Source organism: Anser cygnoides, chromosome 1 (assembly GCF_040182565.1).
Source record: "Anser cygnoides isolate HZ-2024a breed goose chromosome 1, Taihu_goose_T2T_genome, whole genome shotgun sequence".
Taxonomy (NCBI): Eukaryota; Metazoa; Chordata; class Aves; order Anseriformes; family Anatidae; genus Anser; species Anser cygnoides.
This window is the reverse complement of record NC_089873.1, coordinates 125074904-125095782: the sequence shown is the minus strand read 5'-3', so window position 1 is coordinate 125095782 and position 20879 is coordinate 125074904. Positions and strand designations below refer to the sequence as shown.

The 20879-nt window shown below is 36.7% G+C and overlaps 1 protein-coding gene across 5 annotated transcripts in view; it reads left to right on the top strand.

Moving 5' to 3' along the window:
• Window positions 1–20879, top strand: part of IL1RAPL1 (interleukin 1 receptor accessory protein like 1) — a 764863-nt gene that overhangs the window by 70636 nt on the left and 673348 nt on the right. For 2 of the 5 annotated variants that reach the window (XM_013192689.3, XM_066980474.1), the window contains exon 2: window positions 16100–16205. In XM_013192689.3, coding sequence (XP_013048143.3) covers window positions 16124–16205 — 82 coding nt within the window. In that variant the 5' untranslated portion in view covers window positions 16100–16123. The other 3 variants (XM_066980465.1, XM_066980460.1, XM_048081230.2) reach the window with 3 other exon arrangements.

Sequence of the window (20879 nt, the reverse complement as noted above, 5' to 3'; positions counted from 1 at the left end):
ACTGATAACAGGCTTACGGTGGCAGAAAACACCCAGGATAAAACATTCAATGCAAATCTTACCTAGTATTGAACTGACATATTGAACTGGATGCCCTTAGCATGCAAGCTGCATATACGTATATAGTATGCATATGCATACTTTCATATGGGGAGTTTAGAGGAAGAGATTTATGAAATACTCCAGCTAAGGCAAACTTAATGTGATGAAAAGCTTGTATGTTTTAACTTTTATACATATATAACATTTCAGTCTTGACCGTTTTGTTGTAATTATTTCAGTATAGGAATTATTCCATTAAATTATTCCAGTAAAGTTTTTGTAGTTTATTGGCTTCATAAGGGAGTTTGCAATACTTTCACAATGCTTTTTACAATAGTAGCAACCTTAGATACATGTCACAAAATATTTTCTCCATCTAAAGATGTTTATAGGGATAAGCAAACAATTAATTGTTAAAGGTCTTGCTGAAACCATTCAAATTAAATAGTTATTTAAAAGAAGAAGAAATCAGTGAAGAAATTCAGCAAAGAAATCTGACTTTGAGAATCATTCTCATTGGATTCTGATTCATACCCCTATAAAATGTCGTTAAGCTGTATATATTGAAAAATACTTTTTCTCATCTACTTACAAAGTGGAAAAGCCTCAGACTAGTTGAACTAAGATTATTTAATTAGTTTAACAGTGGACTAATTAAGCATACTCTTAAATCCATGCTAAGTGACTGTGCTCACTCAGTCCAAATACGATCCTTTCATGTGGGAAACTGCATTTCACAAATGCTAGAAGTTTGGGGAAAGCTCCTTTTTATGTAGGTGGTCTAGGTCTCTCAAAAAGATGAATATGTTGTTCTGTTCCAGGGTGACTGTTTTGTCTGGAGATAACAGCTTCTTGCCTGTGATCTATATAGACAGTGCATTGCTACTTGGTATCACAGGATATTCACAGTCTGCCAGAATTAACAAATGTATTGCACGCTAACCTTACTTGCTTTGCTGACTCAAAGATATACTCACATATTGCAATAAGTTAAGTTAGTCAGCAACATGTAAGAATGTCATCATAAACTGTGTAGGTGAATTAAGCAAAGGGTTTGGTGACAAGTCTAGGCAGACCTAAGTGCTGACGCCTGTATTTATACTTATCTAGTTCCATCTCATCTTTCCCTCCTGCATTTTCTGACATTTCCTTGAAGATTTCTTGTTCACAGCAAAAGTGAATGGCACTCTTGCACAGCTCAGTGAAATGCATGGTAAATGTTGGCACAAAGTGTGGAGGAGGCAAAAATGGGAGTAGAACTACGAAGAAGGTATTTTTCAGGTGTAGAATCAAGTGAGGAAAATTTAAGAAAAAAATTCAGCAGAAGCTTTGGGCCTCCTCAACATGTTCGAGAGACAAATGTCTAATACAGTAAGCATAGGAACATATGTATGCTATAATCTTGATGTTAGTTCTGACTTGTTTTACTCTAACAAATCAATCTTTCAATCTACCTGCGACAAGCTAAGTGAAATTTCTTTTGGTGGACATGTGTTATTCTGCTGTACAGTTTCATCATATTAAGTCCCTATGCTTCAGACCTCATGAATGTGAGTGCCGTGCATTGGCTTCTGCCATGCCTTCTATCACATGTAAGCCACTTCATTTGAAGTGTGATGTTGTTACCTGGCTTTCCTGCCTTCCACCCTCTCTTTAGACCTTTCTGCAAAGCTTCTTCATTACTTACCACACCACCACATTTACCTCTTTTGCATCTGATGGAGATTTGTTGTGTATGCACCAATATGGCAGTGAAGACATATTTTCAAGTGTTTAGAACTTCTTAACTAGCACAAAAGGGAATCAGAAGCAGAGGGTGACGGAGCAATACATCTTTTTAGGACTCCTGCTTAACTGTGCAGGCCCCACAGCTGTGCCTCCAGCCTACATCTGCACCTCCTCTGATTCTGCTGTATTCATCCCTACATTGTTAGAGTCCTTTCTCTCAGCCTTTGAAGGTTCTATATTTTTGGGGGGCAGGGAGCGGATCTCCTTGTCTTCAAAAGAGAAATTTTAAATTCTTCCTTGGGGGAATGCTGTCCTTTGGAACATGTCTGCGGACAGATCTGGGAGAAAATATGTCTTCTATGGAATGTAGTCAACACTTTTATTCTTCTAGCTCCTGAGCAGCGCTTTCACTCTTCAGTATAAGGATATACTTACACTGTCTTGAAAAGGCTGTTGGTACAACTCCTATCTCATCTTATGGAGCATGACTGAGGACAAAGTAAAAATCACCTGAGAAATAAGAACCATATCAATCCATTAAATCAAACTGAACTTTGGAAATAGATATTTCTCAATGGGCACACACATCTACAGTTTATAGTGGATATTTATCTAGAAGTATCCATTATCTAATGTTTTCATGTGTTTTGAAAATATTAACTCTTGTAGAATAGTGAACTGGATTGTGAACTTTCATAGCATGTTGGTGTTGTTCTAAAAAGCCTTAAATAAAAGATTTTACTCCGGTATATCTACACTACAAGCAGGTTTGCATAGTGACGTTTGTCCAGATTTATGCAGAAATCTACCAGCTGATTTGTATTCATATTGCTGTGCACTGGCCCATAGAGCATCCACCTGTTCACCAGTACTGAATGCCAGCCCCAGGCACCGCCACTGTGGCTGGGCGGTCAGCTTCCCAGACATGCTGAGGGGTGTCTGTGGCCAGGGCCAAACCCTGGTTTGTGGGAGCCACTTCCAGGTGTGGCCCTATTGCAGGGCCTGGCCTGAGCTACTGCTGCCACTCACTGCCTGAGCCCTGCACAGCCCGCTCATCCATGTCTTTTTCCGAGCTGGGTGCACATGTGGGCCCACATGTCCTGGCCTCTGACCTCAGCCCAGCCCTTTGTCTAGGGAGGTGCCGGGGGCTGGAACTGCTGCAGTTGCCCCCAGATGCCCTGTCTGGCATGGTGGGATGGCTGCCTGCCAGGCCCTGCCCTGAGCCCTGCAAGGGGACCCCCATAGTCTTGGCCTCAGGGAGCTGCTGCCCTCACATGTGTGGTAAGCATGTTCAGTCAAAACAGAAGATACTGTTTCACACAAATTTACTTGATGCTTTTAAGATTGTTTTGATGTTTCTTACCCATTTACTGTATTACATATTCTTCTAGACCTTGTGTCACCCCATACAACTGAGAAGGAGAAAACAGTAATTTCAGTCTGAACAAAAGCTGGGATGCTTGGTTCCTTACTGAAACCATTGCATTTTCCTGTATTAGGTCTGCTTTGATGAGGCTCTCTTGAAAAAAAGAAGCAATAAGCTGTCCTTTCTGCAAAATGGCAATAATTTTTTGTGCACGAGATAGCCTTTTTATTAGTCGTATGAGCCACATTACGTAAACAATTGAGAACCTTGGGAAAAAAAATCACTGTGAATTCAATTAAGTTCTTGCAGTTGTGTGAGCATCAGAGTTGCAGTGCCCAGCATAAGCCACCATCTCTCAGTAAGTAGGAGGCATACTTTCCTCATCTGCCCCTGGACTTTCAGGACAAAACAATTAGTACTGATAAGCCTTAAAATTAGTAGCATTGAAAGGTGTGTATTTGGCTTAGCTAATACTGGAAATATTTAGAACTAATACATGCTTACAAATAACTTTACATCAAAGGTTTTGTTACAAGGGTAGACATCTCCATTTCTTTGGGAGTTGTCTTCTGTTCATGTTAACGTATGTTTCAGCAAAGTTTTTTGACATTATATTCATTGAGAATGTATTCAAGAAAGCCTAAAACTTGTAAACAGTGTAAAACTAAGAGAATTACCTTTCCTGACCAAATATATATACATCAAAGACAAAATTATCATTATGGTAGATTTATGTGTTTTAAATATTGTAGAGTATATCAAATATTTTGAAATATTGTATGTGCTGAAAAGATTCCATGTATTCTATAAAGTTTCATGATGATCTGACAGCAGATGAAGAAAACGAAAAATGCTAAAGATGAAGAAACTAATGGATGCTAAACTCTTATCATTTTCCTTGCTCTGAAAGCAGATGACCTGATTCACATGGGACTGAAACACATTTTATTAAACATTTGTTTTAAAAACTGAAGTTTGAGCTAGCTGACTGATACAGACTGATAGCCAAAACCTCAACAGTATCTAAGTGATTATATATAATAGAGCTAAAAGCTTCTTGGTGAGTATCTAATACTTGTTATGTTAGAGATGTGCTAATATTCTGTACTTGCTTAAACCTTTGCTTACTTTAGGATTCTCTTATTATGCTTTCCTGAATTGACAGTTTATTTGCACACAATTACTAACAATCTATGCACAGGAAACAGAAACAGTTTCTTTCCTAAATGTACAAAGGCCAGTAAAGAATGCACTCTATGTCTTTTTCTATGTAATGATTGCAAATACTATGCATTGCATTGTAAAGTTTGTAAAACTGTGAGTATGACATATGGCCCAATGAACTATAGGCAATGGCTAGATATAAGTATCAAGTTACAGCATTTAATTCAGCAAGGTACAAGGGTGTTATACTTACACCTTTTGCTTAAAATGGATCTAATGCACCCTGATTTTTTCCATTCTTCCTACTTTCTCTCCAGCATGGCTAAGGTTGGAAGTTATTGTGGGGCATTTCAAGCATGATGGCCTTAAAGGTTTTCTTTTTTATATACATATTTTTCTAGTACCTGTAATAGCCCTTATCAATACCCCAGTGTTATAACCAATTAAAGGTTAAGCAAGACTTGTGCAGTATAAAAATCACTGCCTGTGAAATAATTTTAACTTGCATATGCATCCACTTCTATTCCTGATAGTATGTAAGCACAATAGCTATGAACAATCAGGAGACAGAAATAGAAAGATGACTATCACTTGTGGATCTTCTGTTGCTTCTGCAGCTACCCAGAAAACAGAGCCTTCGCAGTTCATTGTCTGAGGCTGGGATGGCTGCTATTAGACAATGAGAGGTCACATTCTGTCTTAATATGCATGGGTGGAGTACATATTCGAATTCAAAATCCTGTGGAAATAACATAAACATCAACTACTGATGCATTTATTTTTAGAATGTACCCCAAATCTTCTATTTTAGACATTTATTTTTTGAAGAACCAAAACCTCAGCAGTGGTATTCTGATACAGATTTTGTATACATTATTATTTATATTGTATATTATAATATATTATATTGTATGTATAATCATATAGTAGTCAGCTAGTAGCATGAATTCATGGACAAATGCATTTATGCTCAGTTTTGAATTCTGTTGAAAATAGATGCATTTCTGCTGAGCTTTTAAAACTTCCTGAGGGCTTTCACAATATGAGCTGATAAAGTTTTATGGAATGCTCTATTTTTATGTATAGTCAATATGACGAGAATCATTCTGCCCTGTACAACAGGGTGGAAATTAACTGAATAGTTTTGAATAAGCCACCCATAAACATTTGCTGCATTTATTTTATGTGATAACATTTTACTCAGTGCAAACTACTCCTTTGAAAGTACACAATATGTATATGTGTTAGAGTTACAGCACATGCTCAGTTAATGGGAGTATTATTTTGTAAGTCTTCTTGATCTGAAGAATTTGAACCCACATTTCCCTAATCTCTCATCCAATTATTTTGATGACAGCAATCTCTATCATTTCTGGGGAAAACAAAGCCTTGTGCATATAAATTCAGGAGCCTGGAAAAAGAAGCAAAAAGAGACAAATTGTGGTCTCGTAGTTACAGTACTTCTTCAGGAAAAGATTCCAGTCTCTTCTTCTGTGTTATTTCTGTTATACATATCATCCATTTTAAGTCAAAAGGGTTTGAATTACTGGTTTGGAATCCCAAGTCTGATCCACCACAGTCTGCTTCTCAGTCTCTTACTGATCTATGAGTATTTGAAATCCCAGCTCTGAAGGGGTAGAGGCATGTCATGGTGGTAGACAGTGCTCCTAATTTCCAGAGGAAAGTTATTTTTGAGAGTTTTTTTTTTTAATCATTATTCTGAAAGAAAGATTTTGAAGGACACTGTAATAATAGCCCCAGTTATGAAAACTGCTAGAAGTATATGGAATGTACTGCAATTACAGTGTAATTAATACTCAGCCTGTGGCCTAGATATGTGTAAATCTTTGCATGATTTATATTTTCCTTTGTTATAATCTGAAATTGATTTTAGAAGGCTTTGGAATAGCCATTTTTACCATCAGGATATTGCATTTTAAAGTTTGTATATCATATATTTCACGGCTAAACATTGATTGTGCTACATTGGTACAGGAAACTCTGTCTCAAGACTTAGCGTCAAATCAAAAATTGCAGCTATTAAAAAGCAGCACTGTTCAGCAGCACGTAAAAGTTGTAACTGGGTAGGGCAGTAACACCCCTTTTCTGACCTTGGATCTCAGCACAGTTTTATAAAGCCATAGGTCTCCTACTGTCTTTCTACACAAGCAATGAAGTTTTCTTTAGCATTAGGAATATTAGGTAGCTGGTTGGTGCAAGGGCAATGAAGTGAAGACTGAGCAGAGTTTTGCTAAGAAATTAGATATGTTAGTACATGCTTTTCAAAACTTAGCCAAAAAAAGCAACAAGAGCAACAAGGAAAATGAAGTTGAAATAAAAGAATGTCATTCCAAACTGAATGATGGGCCTGGGCAGTTTCAAAGTTATCTTGTTCAGTGAAGATAAACACTTTCCAGATTTAATGGAGAAAGCTTTAGCATTATTTTCAACATTTTCTTTCACCCTTCTGCTCCTTCAATAATAAAGGTTAGGAATTATGAAATTATGATGTGACTGTCAGTCTTGTACACAGGCTTGTTCACAATAATAAAGGTGCAGATCAGAGCAGAAAGAACTGCTCCATTTCTTCACAACTGTTGCAGAAAAAAAATATTAAATAAAATAAAAATGAGAACTCCCCACGTCATGTTAGGTGGTCCCACGTGTCATAAAGAATTGCCATGTAGACATAACAAATTTTAGTTAGATCTATTTTTGAAGTTTTCACCCTACATCTTTAATAAACTGAAAAGGTATATATTTTAATTATAGATATCAGTCCTTTACAAAACAATTTAATGATAATACCTGTAGGAATTGTTCTGTTTTCAGTTGTTGTACGTGAGATCTGTATGTGATTGGTAAAGCTGATGGCCTTTTTCATGGAATCATAGAATCATAGAATGGCTTGGGTTGGAAGGGACCTTGAAGGTTATCTAACTCCAACCTCCCTGCCATAGGCAGGGATGCCACACACTAGATCACATTGCTCAGGACCTCATCCGACCTGGTCTTGAACACCTCCAGAGACGAGGCATCCACAACCTCTCTGGGCTACCTGTTCCAGTGCCTCACCACCCTCTGAGCGAAGAATTTCCTCCAAACTTCTAATCTAAATCTCCTCTCTTTTAGTTTAAAAACCATTTCCCCTTTTCTTGTAAGTATCCGACTGAGCAAAGAGTCGCTCTCCATCTTTTTTATAAGCTCCCTTTAAGTAATGAAAAGCCGCAACGAGGTCACCCCACCCCATGATCATCTTTGTGGCCTTCCTCTGGACCCATTCTAACAGACCCACATTCTGCTTTTGCTGGGGACTCCAGACCTGGATGCAGCACTCCAAGTGGGGACTCACAAGGGCAGAGCAGAGGGGAACAATCACCTTCCTCCACCTGCTGGCCACTCTTCTGTTGATGCAGCCCAGGATGCAGATGGTCTTCTGGGCTGCAAGCACACTCTGCTGGCTCATGTCGAGCTTTTTGTCCACCAGAACCCCAAGTCCTTCTCTGCGGGGCTGCTCTCAATGAGTTCTTCTCCCAGTCTGTACTCATGTCTGAGATTGCCCCAACCAGGGAGCAGTACCTTGCACTTGGACTTGTTGAACCTCATTAGGTTCACGTAGGCTCACTTCTCAAGCTTTCCAGGTCCCTTTGGATGGCATCCCTTCCTTCTGTTGTATCAACTGCACCACTCAGCTTGGTGTCATCTGCAAACTTCCTGAGACTGCACTCGATCCCACTGTCTATATTGTTGATAAAGATATGAAACAGCACTGGTCCCAGGACAGACCCCTGAGGGACATCACTCGTCATGGGCTTCCACCTGGACTTAGAGCCATTGACCACCGCTTTCTGGGTATGACTTTCAAGCCAATTCCTTATCCACTGAATGATCCACCCATCAAATCCATCTCTCTCTCTTAAGGTGCTTTCTGTTGTTTTTTAATGGTAAATTCAACATATGGATCCTTTTGTCTTAATGAAGTAGTAGGTTGCCTACGGAAAGCTACTACCATCTTGCCTATGGAAATGCCTTCCACACGGAAACTGATTTTTGCTACCTAAATGCAGGTAGCATATCACAGGCTGACATCCAAAAATAATTTTATCATAGATAAGGAAATTTGTAATATTGTGAACTTCTAAAGTTTTTAATTTTATTTTATTTTTATTTTTATTTTTATTTTTATTTTATTTTTATTTTTATTTTTATTTTTATTTTTATTTTTATTTTTATTTTTATTTTTATTTTATTTTATTTTTTATTATTTTTATTATTGTTAACACAAACCTAATTACAATACTCACATTTCTAGGGGGAAGTGGTGACTTTCTTCCCAGGTTGTTTGTAGCATTAAAATGCAAGGACTGTTCTCCCACTGGAAGCAAGCAGCCACTGGTGAATACAGTTATTCTGGGACTTCAGACCCTCTTGCACAGCAGGTGCCAGGCTGCAGTAAGGGCTGACTGCCCCCCGCCATGGGAAGCCAGGCCCCATGGGCAGTCACAGCATAGCCCATGCCCTCACCCATGGCATCTGGATGTGGGGGCTGGTTATGGGGTCTGTCTACAGCCCCTGGGATGGTAAGCAGAGGGCCAGGACAAGAGCCAGGCTTCAGGCAGGGGTGGAGGAGGATCCAGTGGAGCCTGGGCAGCCCCAGAAGCACTCTCAGGGTCTGATATCAGGTTATCGAAATTTGGTTTGGACAAGCATACAGGATTTGGCAGTTAGCCCACAAAAGAGAAGGAATAAATGGAACACCTGCTTCTCCCTCTTCACAACCCTGAAAATATAAAGCAAGCTCATATCCTATGAAATGTAATGTAAATTAGGGACCTAACTTCTAATATGGCAGAGTTGAATAAGCATTAAATTAGAAACAGGTTGCACTCTAAGGTCTAAGATTGCACTGTATTAGTAAGATTATATTACAAGGATCAACTGTGAAAAAAAGGAGAATATGTAGCCTACTGTGTATAACATAAAACACAATCATTAATGTTAGTGTTATGTAAACCAATAGTCTTAGTGATTGTGAGGGATTTTATTATCAAGCAAGCAAATGTTCCATCAGAATATACAGTGGAGCTTCATCCTCCAGATCCTTCTGTCCCTCTTCAATTCAAGGGAAAATGTCTCTGTCATTAGTGAATCATATGGGAAATATTATTTAGAGAATTCTTGGAATTAAATCATTCCCAAAATGCTCATTGCTAGTCAAAGTAACTAGAGTCTTCTGTCATAAAGTCTGAGGAACATCACAGTTATTTTATCAAGCGTTTATTCAAAAAAAAAAAATAAAAATCAGGAAGACTAAATGTTTTAAGAAAAAAAAAAAAGTAGTTTTAGCCTGAGTTAAACTCAAAATTATACTGAAAGTTCTTCACTTACTCTAAGTTACATCTTGCAAATTTATTTCTTAAACAACTTATATTCATATGTAACTGTTACTCTTTGCTAATTAGAAAATATCAGAAAACTAACCATATAGGGACCTACAGTATTTCAGCTTTTTCTACTGTTGGTTTGTTGCAGATAGCTAGGAGTTGAAAATTTGCCTTATGTAGAAAAAGAGTTTGAATTCCACAAATACATACAGTGAATATACTTAGCCGAGCAAGGTTGTTATTTTACCTTCATTGTAAATATTTTTAGTTGCCTGAAAATACATCCAATTAGAATTACCCAATAAAATGATATTTGGAATATTAAAACTTTCTTTTGTCAGTCTTTGCAGAGATGGAATTTCAGATTGGTACATGAACAAGAAATGACTACTCAATCCCCCAAAGCAAAGCTACAGAGTGGTCAAGGAATTAACAGAAAAGCAGATAGTTAAGTTTAGATATCTCACAGGAAAGGAACATGCCATAATAGATGGAAGACTGGTTACACATGCAGAAGGATTTGGAAGAAGGGCTTTTTTTTTTTTTTTTTTCCCCCTTTCAGAAGGACAGTATTTCAAGTCAGTTTTCTTGAATCTTTCCTCTTCATCTATCTTGACATATTTAAGGCCATAAAAAGGAAGAAATTATTTCTTTATATCTTTCTGGGGCTTACGACTAGTTTCTCATGAGTGCCTGAAAATCTGATTGATGACTCTTTGTTTTCTTAGACTTTGGAAAGTATTTTTATGGCCTTTTGCTTTTGAAGCAGGTGTATGTTCCTCTAACTAACATTTTAAATGTTGTTAGGGCTCTCCTGTTACATGACACTTGTAGAAAATCATGACTATGAATTGATACTTGCTTGTGAAATCACACTGATTCTAATTTTACCTTTTGTTTCCAATTTACAAATCTAAAGCAATTACTTTCAAACTAAGTTGTATTCTGCATGTACCAAAGGTACTATACTATATTTTGTACATGCATGTGCTTCATACTTTGTGAGATCTAATGACATGCTGTTCAGGGATTTGAAAGGAACTGTCACTTAAAAAGAGACTGTTGCTGAATAGGCATTGAGGTTTTATGTTTTTTTTCTGATGTTTTTAGGTGTGATGTTTCTTTGCAATTTTGTTTCTTTTCATAATTTATCAGGGACAAGTTTGTGCCTTATTCCACAATACCAGCACCAAAGAAAGAAACTTTCATCACTTCACTCAGTCGTTGCTTTCCAAGAGCGGAAACTGAAAACTGTGAGGTTTTCACTTATGTTTAAAGACTTTTCCGCCATATGAAAATATACACTTAAATGAAGAATTAGTTTTGTTTTCCTTCCTGCCTGCCTGCTTGCCGTCTTTAAAGCAAACTAATCTTATTAAACTTAGCACTTTCATGACACACTAACCCCATAGTTCAAGGTGCAGGACAGTTTCCTAAAGAAAGATTATCTAAAGAAAGAGTCCTTTTTTCCTTATGCTTATAATGAAAGTACATTTCAAGAGAAGTATAGATTGACAGAGAAGTGGGAAACACTATGACAATATTGGATAAATTGATAAGCCGTTCAGAAAACCACATTACTATATAAGAGTTGTGAAGTATTTTGCAGGGGCAAGGTCCTGCTTTTTTTTTTTTTTTTTTTTTCCCCTTTTGGAGGGGATTTTTTGGAAGATAATGAAGTAAGAATATCCTTCACAGTTAGAAAGGCAGCACAGGAAGAAAAAATGGTTTTCAGCTAATTACCTCATGGACACTAGCTAGCATTTATAGACTAACATTGAGATACAAACCCTTGAAGTTATTGCTAGGGACTGAGCCAACAGAAAGTTTCCTACTTCAATTAAGTGTAATTCAGCTTTTGGGAAAGACCCAAAATGAACATAAGTAAAATTAGGAAAAGAGAATTTTCTTTTCAATTTGCCTGCCTTATCAGGAATTGCTTTACTGTGGTTAATTTTATTTCTGCTGAGCTGTTTTGGGGAGCGTGTGTGTAAGTGTATGCATTTCCCTTACAGTGAGTATTTATAACAAGTAAGAAAAAAATCTTGCTTGGCATTTCCCCAGTGAACGTTAATGTTGAGATACAGCTGTATTTCTATTTCTGCCTCAAGTGGAAACTAAGATACTCAACAGTGCAGCTGCCAGAGGCTTCCTATGTCATTTTTGTGTCAAGCAATGACATCCTCTATCGAAAAGACCTTTTGAAAATTATTTTCATACCTAGTTAAAATTTGTATGAAATATATTGATCTAGAAGCATTCAACATGCTTTTGATATTGTGATTCATGCAAATAAACAACCCACTACTATATTTCAGTTCTTGCTATCATATAAAGAGAAGGCAACCAAAAATCCCTGATTCTAAAATATTTTGTTATTTTACTATTCATCCGAAGAGTCAAGTACCCTCATAGCTAAAGAATTTGTAAAATATGCTGGCATCGATACAACTTGAGACACAGCAATGAATTTTGTATCTGCCATACACTGTCTTAGCTATCTGGAAGAGGTAACTGAAAACCAGAAAAAAAATAAAAATTAAAAAGGCCTTTTTTGATGCATACGTCACCTGTATATCTGCTTGTTGCTTAAAGAAACAGCAGACATGCTATTTCCATTTAATCATGAAATAATATATTTTTTTAAATTACTACCTATATTAAAAAAGTACTTGTTTTTAGTAAAACAAAAACAAAACAAAAAACAACAACAACAAAAAAAAACAGCCCAAAACGACAGCAACAACAAAACAACTGCTGAAGGAAGGCTGTTTCCAGTTCATGAGATATCACACTAAAGTTAGTGTTAAGAATTATGCTTCTCAGAATTATGCCTTCTATTTTTTCAGTTAAAAAACTAACAATGTATTTCAGCATCTAGGCCTCAGACATACTCATTACACTAGAGAAGGAATTTTCTGTGGGTTTGTTTTAAGATCATCTTGGGATGTTTCTTTTTGATTTCCTTCTAACCTGCTTATTTTGTCTTTGCAACCGATTTCAATAGGTGACAATTTCTAGACTGCTCAATTGCTGAGGCATTCACCTGGGACATCTGCTTTGAATCAGTCACGAGAATGATGTGAGCCAGATTCTCCAACCTCACAATGTACAAAGGGATAAAGCACCGACTCCTCTACAGTGATCTTTAACTCACTGTCTTTTCTTTGAGTTTTTAATTTTTTTATAATACAAGACCAGGAAGAAAAGAAAAGAAAAAAAAAAAAAAAGAAACAAACAAAACAAAACCAAACAAAGCTTCTGCTGCAGGAAGGGGTGTGGAAACAGAAGGTAAATGTTGGTAAACTCTGAGGAGAGCCCATATGAGGCGAGAGAGGCCCATATTCCGGCATCGAGGCTGTTACAGACAACCGAGGGAGCCGCTAGGACCCGGCAGCCCTCACGAGGGAGCTGACAAGGCGCGGACGGAGCCAGCAGCAGCAGCGGCGGGCCATTTAAATCCGGCGTCGCCGCCATTTCACAGCCACTCGCCGAGACAGCAAGACCCTGACTGTATAAAAGCAGTCCCTAGGGAGCGCTGTAAACAGGACTGTCTTGGCAGTTAGTGGATGCTTTCCTCCCTTTCCCACTTCTCTCTCCTCTGGGAACTCTGCCTCTTACAACTTACGATTTTAGCAAGGAAGCTACTGTAGAGAGTACTAGCGAGCCTGCTGTTTTGCCATGGTTGCACCCTGGCAGGAGGCTGTTGTCAAGAAAAGTGTGGAGACCCAGACAGAGGCCCCACACAAACATGTGAGTGCGCAGGTCTCTGGTTGCAACGAGTGCCAGAGCCTGGCCCTTGCAGTACAGGGTGACAGAGACAACACCTGTGTCAGATGTGGCCAGGTGAATGATTTACTCAGCCTTGTGGCTGACCTAAAGGAAGAGGTGGAGAGGCTGAGGAGCATTACGGAGAGTGAGGGGGAGATAGATTGGTGCAGCCAGTCCCTACCAGCCTTGAGGCTTAGGCAGCCAGCAGAGGCTCCAAGAGAAACACATCATGCCCTACTGCCTTGCGAGCAGGTAAGAGGAGGGGACCAGCAGGCAGACAGAGTTCCTGCTACAGTGAACCCCCTCTCCTCTCCCCCTAACAACAATGGTGATGAATTGGGGGGCAGGGTGCAATGGCAAAAGGTCCCTGCTTGGCGTTACAAGTGTAGCAGGTCCACCTGCCTGGTGATTCCCCTACCTCTCCAGCTGCCCCTGCAGGACAGGTACACCGATCTGCAAGGACAACTGGACAATGGCAAGGGTGATGGTTCTCCCTACTTGGAGGTGTCACCAAAGTCTAATCAGACTACCTGCTGCATTAAAACCTCCTCAGTAAAGAATAAAAGATGGGTCATTGTCATTGGTGACTTGCTGCTGAAGGGAGCCAAAGGCCCAATATGCAGACCAGACCTGCTACACAGGGAGGTCTGCTGCCTCCTGGGGGCCTGGGTTAAAGATGTAAGGAGGAAACTTCCTTCGCTAGTATGGCCCTCGGATTATTATCGTCTTTTGCTGTTTCAGGTAGGCAGTGATGAAATAGGAAGAGCTCCTCTAAGGACTATGAAGAAGGACTTCAGAGCCTTGGGGAGACTGGTCAAGGGTTCAGGAGCACAAGTCGTGTTCTCCTCTATCCCTCCAGTTACAGGAAATAATGAGGGACTGGACATGATGAACCAGCGGATTAATAATTGGCTCTGAGCCTGGTGTCACCGGCAGGGGGTTGGGTTTTTTGACCTTCGGTTGATTTACATGAGACCAAGCCTGCTGACAACAGACAGGAATAGCTTTTTCCATCAGCAGAAAAGGGTTTTAGGATGGGAGTTGGCAGGGTTCATTGAGAGAGCTTTAAATTAGTGCAGGAGTCCTAGAGTTTGCTAACAGCCAGTGAAAGAGCAAATGTGTTACTGCCTGCATGTATCTCTATACAAATATTAGTATCAAAATTAGATATCAAACTGCTGTTTTCAAACTGTATTCTCTTACTCCTTCATCTTTAATAAAGCCATAATCACGAATGTAGTAAGCTTGCACTTAGTTCTCAAATACCTTGAAATGTAAAGCTTGAAGAAGGATTCTTCAAGAATCATTGTTTAAGTGGTTCTTCCCATAAAGCGCTCTTCTACACCCTCACTATTTTTTATTTCTAACCTGTTCTCTTCTGAAGTAAAAATATTTTAAGATACTGCTTTCAGAAATATCTTGGGTACAGAGTAATCTGACTGCCAGTGAAAGTGCAAAAAATTTACAGTCTCTTTTGAAATCAAAGCTTGTACCATGTGGTTTATTTTGAAAATGTTACCAGTTGTTGTACAGTGCTGTGATCAGCAGAGGTCAATATCAAGACCACATTGGTTTCATTTGGTCTTTGTTTATAATATTAATGAACCATTGATCACAGCCCCTTCTTTCATTACATGACTCTCTTTGCATAAAATACTGTCCTGAGTACAGATAATACAGACTATGCCATCTAGGTTGACTAGTCAGTGGAAGCTTTGGCCCCTATTCCATCCTTTAATACATTGAAATGTGGGTTGTTAGTCCTATCAACCATTGAAAAACAAAGCTGGAACACCATCATGACTAGATTAACTCTTACACCCTCTGAGTTATATGGGGAATTAAAAAAATGTGTACTCCCCATTTTCACCTGCTGCTTATACTGCTTCATCCCCCGAGAACATGAGTAATAGAAATGGAAGCCTTTGTTCCTGTCTTAGAGGTGAAGGCTGAGCTATACAACCTGTGATCCATCCCTCTCCCATCCTAATAACATTCACTTCACATTTGCTGCAGTGAATATGTTTGTTTGATCTTGCTCATGAAATTTCAGCTCATATAAAAGGAACTTACAGGAGTCTCTGCTGGTTCCTCTGGTGGGCTGTTAATGTTCCCGTTTCACTATTCCTAAGAAGATGACCAGATTTGTTTTTAATTAATTGCTTGTTTCATTGTGAATCTTGTCCTCAGTCTCTGGAATAAATAAATGTGGGGAAAAAAAAAAAGAGTATTATTTATTTATTTATTATGTTAGGGAAAAATGATTAAAAGAAATAATTTGATTTTTCAGGTTTAGTGAAAAGATCACACTTTTTCATAGGATAAATTGATCAGTAATGATCCAGGAGATCTATTAGGAGGATTTAACAGGGACCCAATGAATTTTCAATGTGCAACCAAAATTAGAACTCAGGCTCTTGGTTTAAATATAGTGCATGCATGTGTTTGCTTTAAGGTGATTTCAATTTATTTTATTTTATTTGTTTTTATTTTTTAGCAGTGATATATCATGTTGGTGGGTTAAGCTGCTCACAAAAAAAAAAAACAACAAAATTTCTACAGTGACAGTATTTTGTATAATTAGTTGCTGCAATGTTTTTTCAGTATGAGTATAAAACCAGTATTTTTCTTTTTTGAACTCTAGGGAGCAGCTGTGGAAAGACAGAAGATGAAAGCTCCCATTCCAAATTTGATTCTCTTGTATGCTACTCTAACTCAGAGCTTGAAGGTTGTGACCAAAAGAGGATCAGGTAAGTAAATCTTTATCTCTGTGGTTATGATATATGTTTTGGGAAAAAAAAAATCCTTAAAATTTACAAATATACACTAAGATGTTGTTATGATGGTTTGAAATATAGTTAAAAGGATTTCAAATTCTGCGTCAAAAAAAGTTGGTAGCTTCTACATATTTTTAGACTATATTGTGTGGTGTGAACTTGATGGAAAAAGGAAAATGTTAAATACTTCAGATATGTAATGCAAAAACAATATAAATGTTCATCTGTTAAAGGAGAATGTCTTTTTCCCCATTTTATCCCCAGGAATTAAAAGACTTTTAGCTTACTTAAAAGACCTTGTTGCAGCCAGGGTCTTTAACATAAGCTAATGGATTTATCTGTTTGACTATATATTTTATGGTGAAGAATCTCTTGGTTATGCAGTTCATGCAGTTTTCATTTAGGCTACTGATTTTTGTAATACAAAAAATATATCACATATTTTTTTCATGGTTTTAATAACCATGGAAAGTGAGCAGGAAAATAGATTTTTAAAAGGACTACCTGATATGTGGTTGAAGAGCAAATGATTGATAGTTGATGCAGCAAACATAGGTGTTTTTTTCAGAAACCTAGCAGAGGTGGTATGTTTGCCCATCATCTTTCATAATGTTATTGTAGATTACTTATCTTCATATATAAATAAAGGGAACTTCATTACTAAGACAATTGTGTGTTTTTCAGTTCATTCTTTGTCATCCTGAAATTCTATTTTTTCCCGTTTTTCACTTTTAATCGAATAATGAAAAATGTATAGGATAACATTTCTGCAAATTCCTATTTTGCTCTATGGGACTAAAGAAAACTAAATCCTTAAGGAATGTATTGATCTGATGTTGAGAGAATTAATTAATTAGGTTTGTTGTTACTAGTTATTTTCCTTTTGGCATTGGAGTGCTTTAGGTGTCTTTTGTTGTACTGTTTTAGAACTCTGGTCCGTCCTGATTTCATTTTTTTCCCCCCTTTAATCTGTTTCCAGAGTTGTCTGCTAGTAATACTAGTAATTGTAATACTAGTAATTCCTCTTAAGTGATGCTTAGGGAGGGCACAGATCTTTCTATATTTTGGGCAATGGTTTAAATAATATCTTGTATTTTGAATGGATTATACTTGTAACAAAATTATGAAACAGGTTCTCTCTTCAATAGTTTAGTGACTAGAAATGTAGACTGAAGGAAGGAAAATAAGGAGTACCACTCTAATCGTAAATTATTCCTCAACCAAAACTTGAGATTAAAATATATTTAAGCTCAAGAAGACTGGCTATTACTTAGTATGTGAAGAAAACTGGCTATTACTTAGTATGTGAAGAGCCAAGGACTTGGTGATGGTTGATGTGTTTGCAATATGATGTCTGCCTAGACTGATACCATAGATATCACTTGAATTTGTTTGCATGAGGTTTTTCCATTTGATTACAGTTCAGTACTTGTGAGCTTTATGTTGAGGCCTCTTAATTTTACTAACTAATTTAGTATAAATATTTTCAATCCTCTTAAAGTACTTTTTACAATGACATCCATTTTTAAGGAGCCAAAAAAACTAGCCAGCTTTCTATTTGAATGGTATAATAATACAAACCCAGGTTGTTTTTGCATTCTATGTCATCAGTTTTGTCTGTATTCTCTTTCTGAGATTAACCAAGTAAAGGAAAAGTGGTAAATATTCATTTTAATTTCTGTTTGGAAAAGTAATGTAATTGATGTCCAGCCAAAGAAAAGAAGACACAATGCTTTTTCAGAGGTTCTGAATATGCTCTCATTCTGATGTTGTAAAAAAAAAAAAAAAAAAAAAAAAAAGGCAATAATGGAAATCTTTGGATCTTATCTTACTATGACATGGTTCTTGATGTTTTTGCGTGAGATCTGCTAATAACGGACATAGTTTCATTCAACTGTATTGCCAGGAAGACTGTTTTTTCATAGTGTGCGCGCAAAGGAAAAATCTGACTTTTAGACCCTTCTGCCTTTGGTCATGTTGTTTAGTGACTTTAGACATGAAGAAATACTATAGAAGTAGGTGGAAGGTAATACATGCATGATGCTGCAGGGTTTGATTATTTTATTTAATTTTAATTTAATTTATTTTTTTCTCTGGCTATTTGGAAGTACTATTTTTCAATCCTGTTCTTTCTTGCAAAGATAACCTTATTTGCTTTCATAGAAGTTTTGCTGAGATAACATTAATTTATCTGTAGTGTGAAAACAAAAATGGTTTCCTAAAGCTAATGCAAGTAATCAGCTCTAAATAGGGAATAAAATCAAATCGGAAAATCAAACTTCAGTTTTACATGGGCATGTTAATCAGAGGATGCAGAGAGCAAGGATGTGGTTTATATCTGTTTAGTTGTATGTATTGCATTCTGCCTCATGGATCAGAAGTTCAGCTGCTTACTGTAAGTTCATTAGTTTGTCTCTTGGAATCTCTTCTTGTTATAGATGGATGAAGTGTGATTTTATTTAAAAGTTAAATGCCATTATACTTCTATTTCTTACATAAAAATTGAATATAAGAGCAAAATAGAAAACTAATGCTTTAATATAGGAAGGTGTTTTTTTTTTTTTTTTGTATGAAAACAAGGAAACAACTGAACCTCTTATTTGGAATTCAGTGTGGCTCAGTTTTGGAATTGTAATGAATTAAGAGTAACGCTAAATTGAAGCATGATGTAAATACTTTAAATTGGAAAAGTAACGGCTTTAAAATAAAATCTTTTGCATGCCTTTTTGGAATAATAAATTATTTCATAATAACTGAATACTTGCACTTAATGGCTGCCACCACCCTCTCCTTTGGCTCTTATTTTTCCATCTCAGTTAATAATAAATCTCTCTGTTCACAATATGAAATCTTACTTATCTGAGTGAAATCTTCTCAAATGTTATAATTTTAAATTAAATATATAAAATTTAGGTATTCTGACTTACGACCATTGTAAATAAACAGCTAAAAAAAATAAAAAATAAATTAGTGGTGCTATATGAGGCCTCAGTTCTACCTGTGAGTTCACTTTGTCCCTGAAAAATCAGCATTAAATGAATAGCAAAGTGAAGATGGTGGCATATTTTCATACTTATGAGGTGATATAAATATGGAGTAGTAGTATCAACTTTTAGAGAAGTTTTTCTTTTTTTTTTTTTTTTTTACTACCTTCTCTGTTATCAACAAAAGGAAAAAGAATGTTTTAAGAATGAAGACGTTTTTGCATTAGTATGCTGAATCGTTGTCCTAGCTGTGGCTTGTTCCTTCCAGTTCATTTTTGTTGTGCATATTTTCAAATACCAAATCTGGAAACACAAACCTAGTACGTTTAATATACATATATATATATATCAATTACATTTATATTAAAAAGAATTCTGTCCTTGAAAATAGTATTTTCTGCACTATCAGTTGGATTTTCCTGCTAGAGTACTTCAGCTGTCTGCTTCTGTAAGGATTTTATCAGCTGTGCTAAAAAGATAGTGATTAATTAAAGTAGGAGTTACCCCATCTGGTAGAAATGAATTTCCAGCCATTTCTCTGAACTGTCAAGAATGTGAAAACCTACCTTCAGAAAGTTGGTGAGGATGTCAAAAATGTGGAAATATTTGCCGGTTCAAATTCTGCTTTTACTTTTTGAAATGAATAACAATTGTGACCATCTATTGTCTTTCAGGATTTGTTATACCACATAGTTAGTTTTACATGTAATTAATTAGGATCAATATGATATTCTTGTCTGTGCTTCTGTTGATTGAAAAGCAGGTTTAAAATTCAGTGTAAGAGAAAACTTAGGTTGTGCTGCATTGGATTAAATGTTTGAATAGGAGAGTTGTCATTATGCTAAGCACTTAAATGACATTACTTAAAGGCAGTCCTTGAATTCTTCATAAACAGGAGAACGGTTACAAACTTGTACAACTGTGTGGTATTAATCAGTTAAATATGATAATACAGGGTGTATAGGGAAAATTATTAATCAAATACTTATTTTATTAGCAGGAAGACAATTTAAATTAGCTTTCTCACAGCTGTGTGACATACCTGTGTAACACTTTATCTTTTATGTTTGATTCCATTTCTATCTGAAAGAACATCCATCCGTTTTTTTTGTTTTTAATTTTTAAAATTATTTCTGTCATGTAATGAACAGTTTCAAATGACTCTTTAATATAAAATGGGTTTATTTCATGTTTTGAGTACCTAATAACTTTGATAACTAATCTAACCTAATCTAATTTTAACCTAATAACTAATAATTTTGAGCAACTAATAAAAATGGCTGTGTGAACAGTTCCAGTAATAATTTCATTAATATAGAAAAATGAATCAAAAAAAAAAAAAAAGGAAACATATTCCTATATCCAGGTATGCAAATAAATTAGGCTTAAGCACACCTAATTTTTTCCTGTCAATCTTATTTGAATGCACAACTCCTACAAGTTTTAACGCCTTCTCAATCAAAAGTGAAAAGAGCCTTTGCCTTAAGATTTGCCGTTCCAAAAACTGACTTCAGAGTGGATATAATGTTTGTTAACTAGCTATTTTCGGTATTCAGTGAAGTCTCCATGAAGGAAGCCTCTCTAGAGGCTTCTGAGCTTTCAAAAGTAGCTGCAAAGATGAACTTTCATTTTGAACATATTGGATGTCAAATGTGATCTGCTG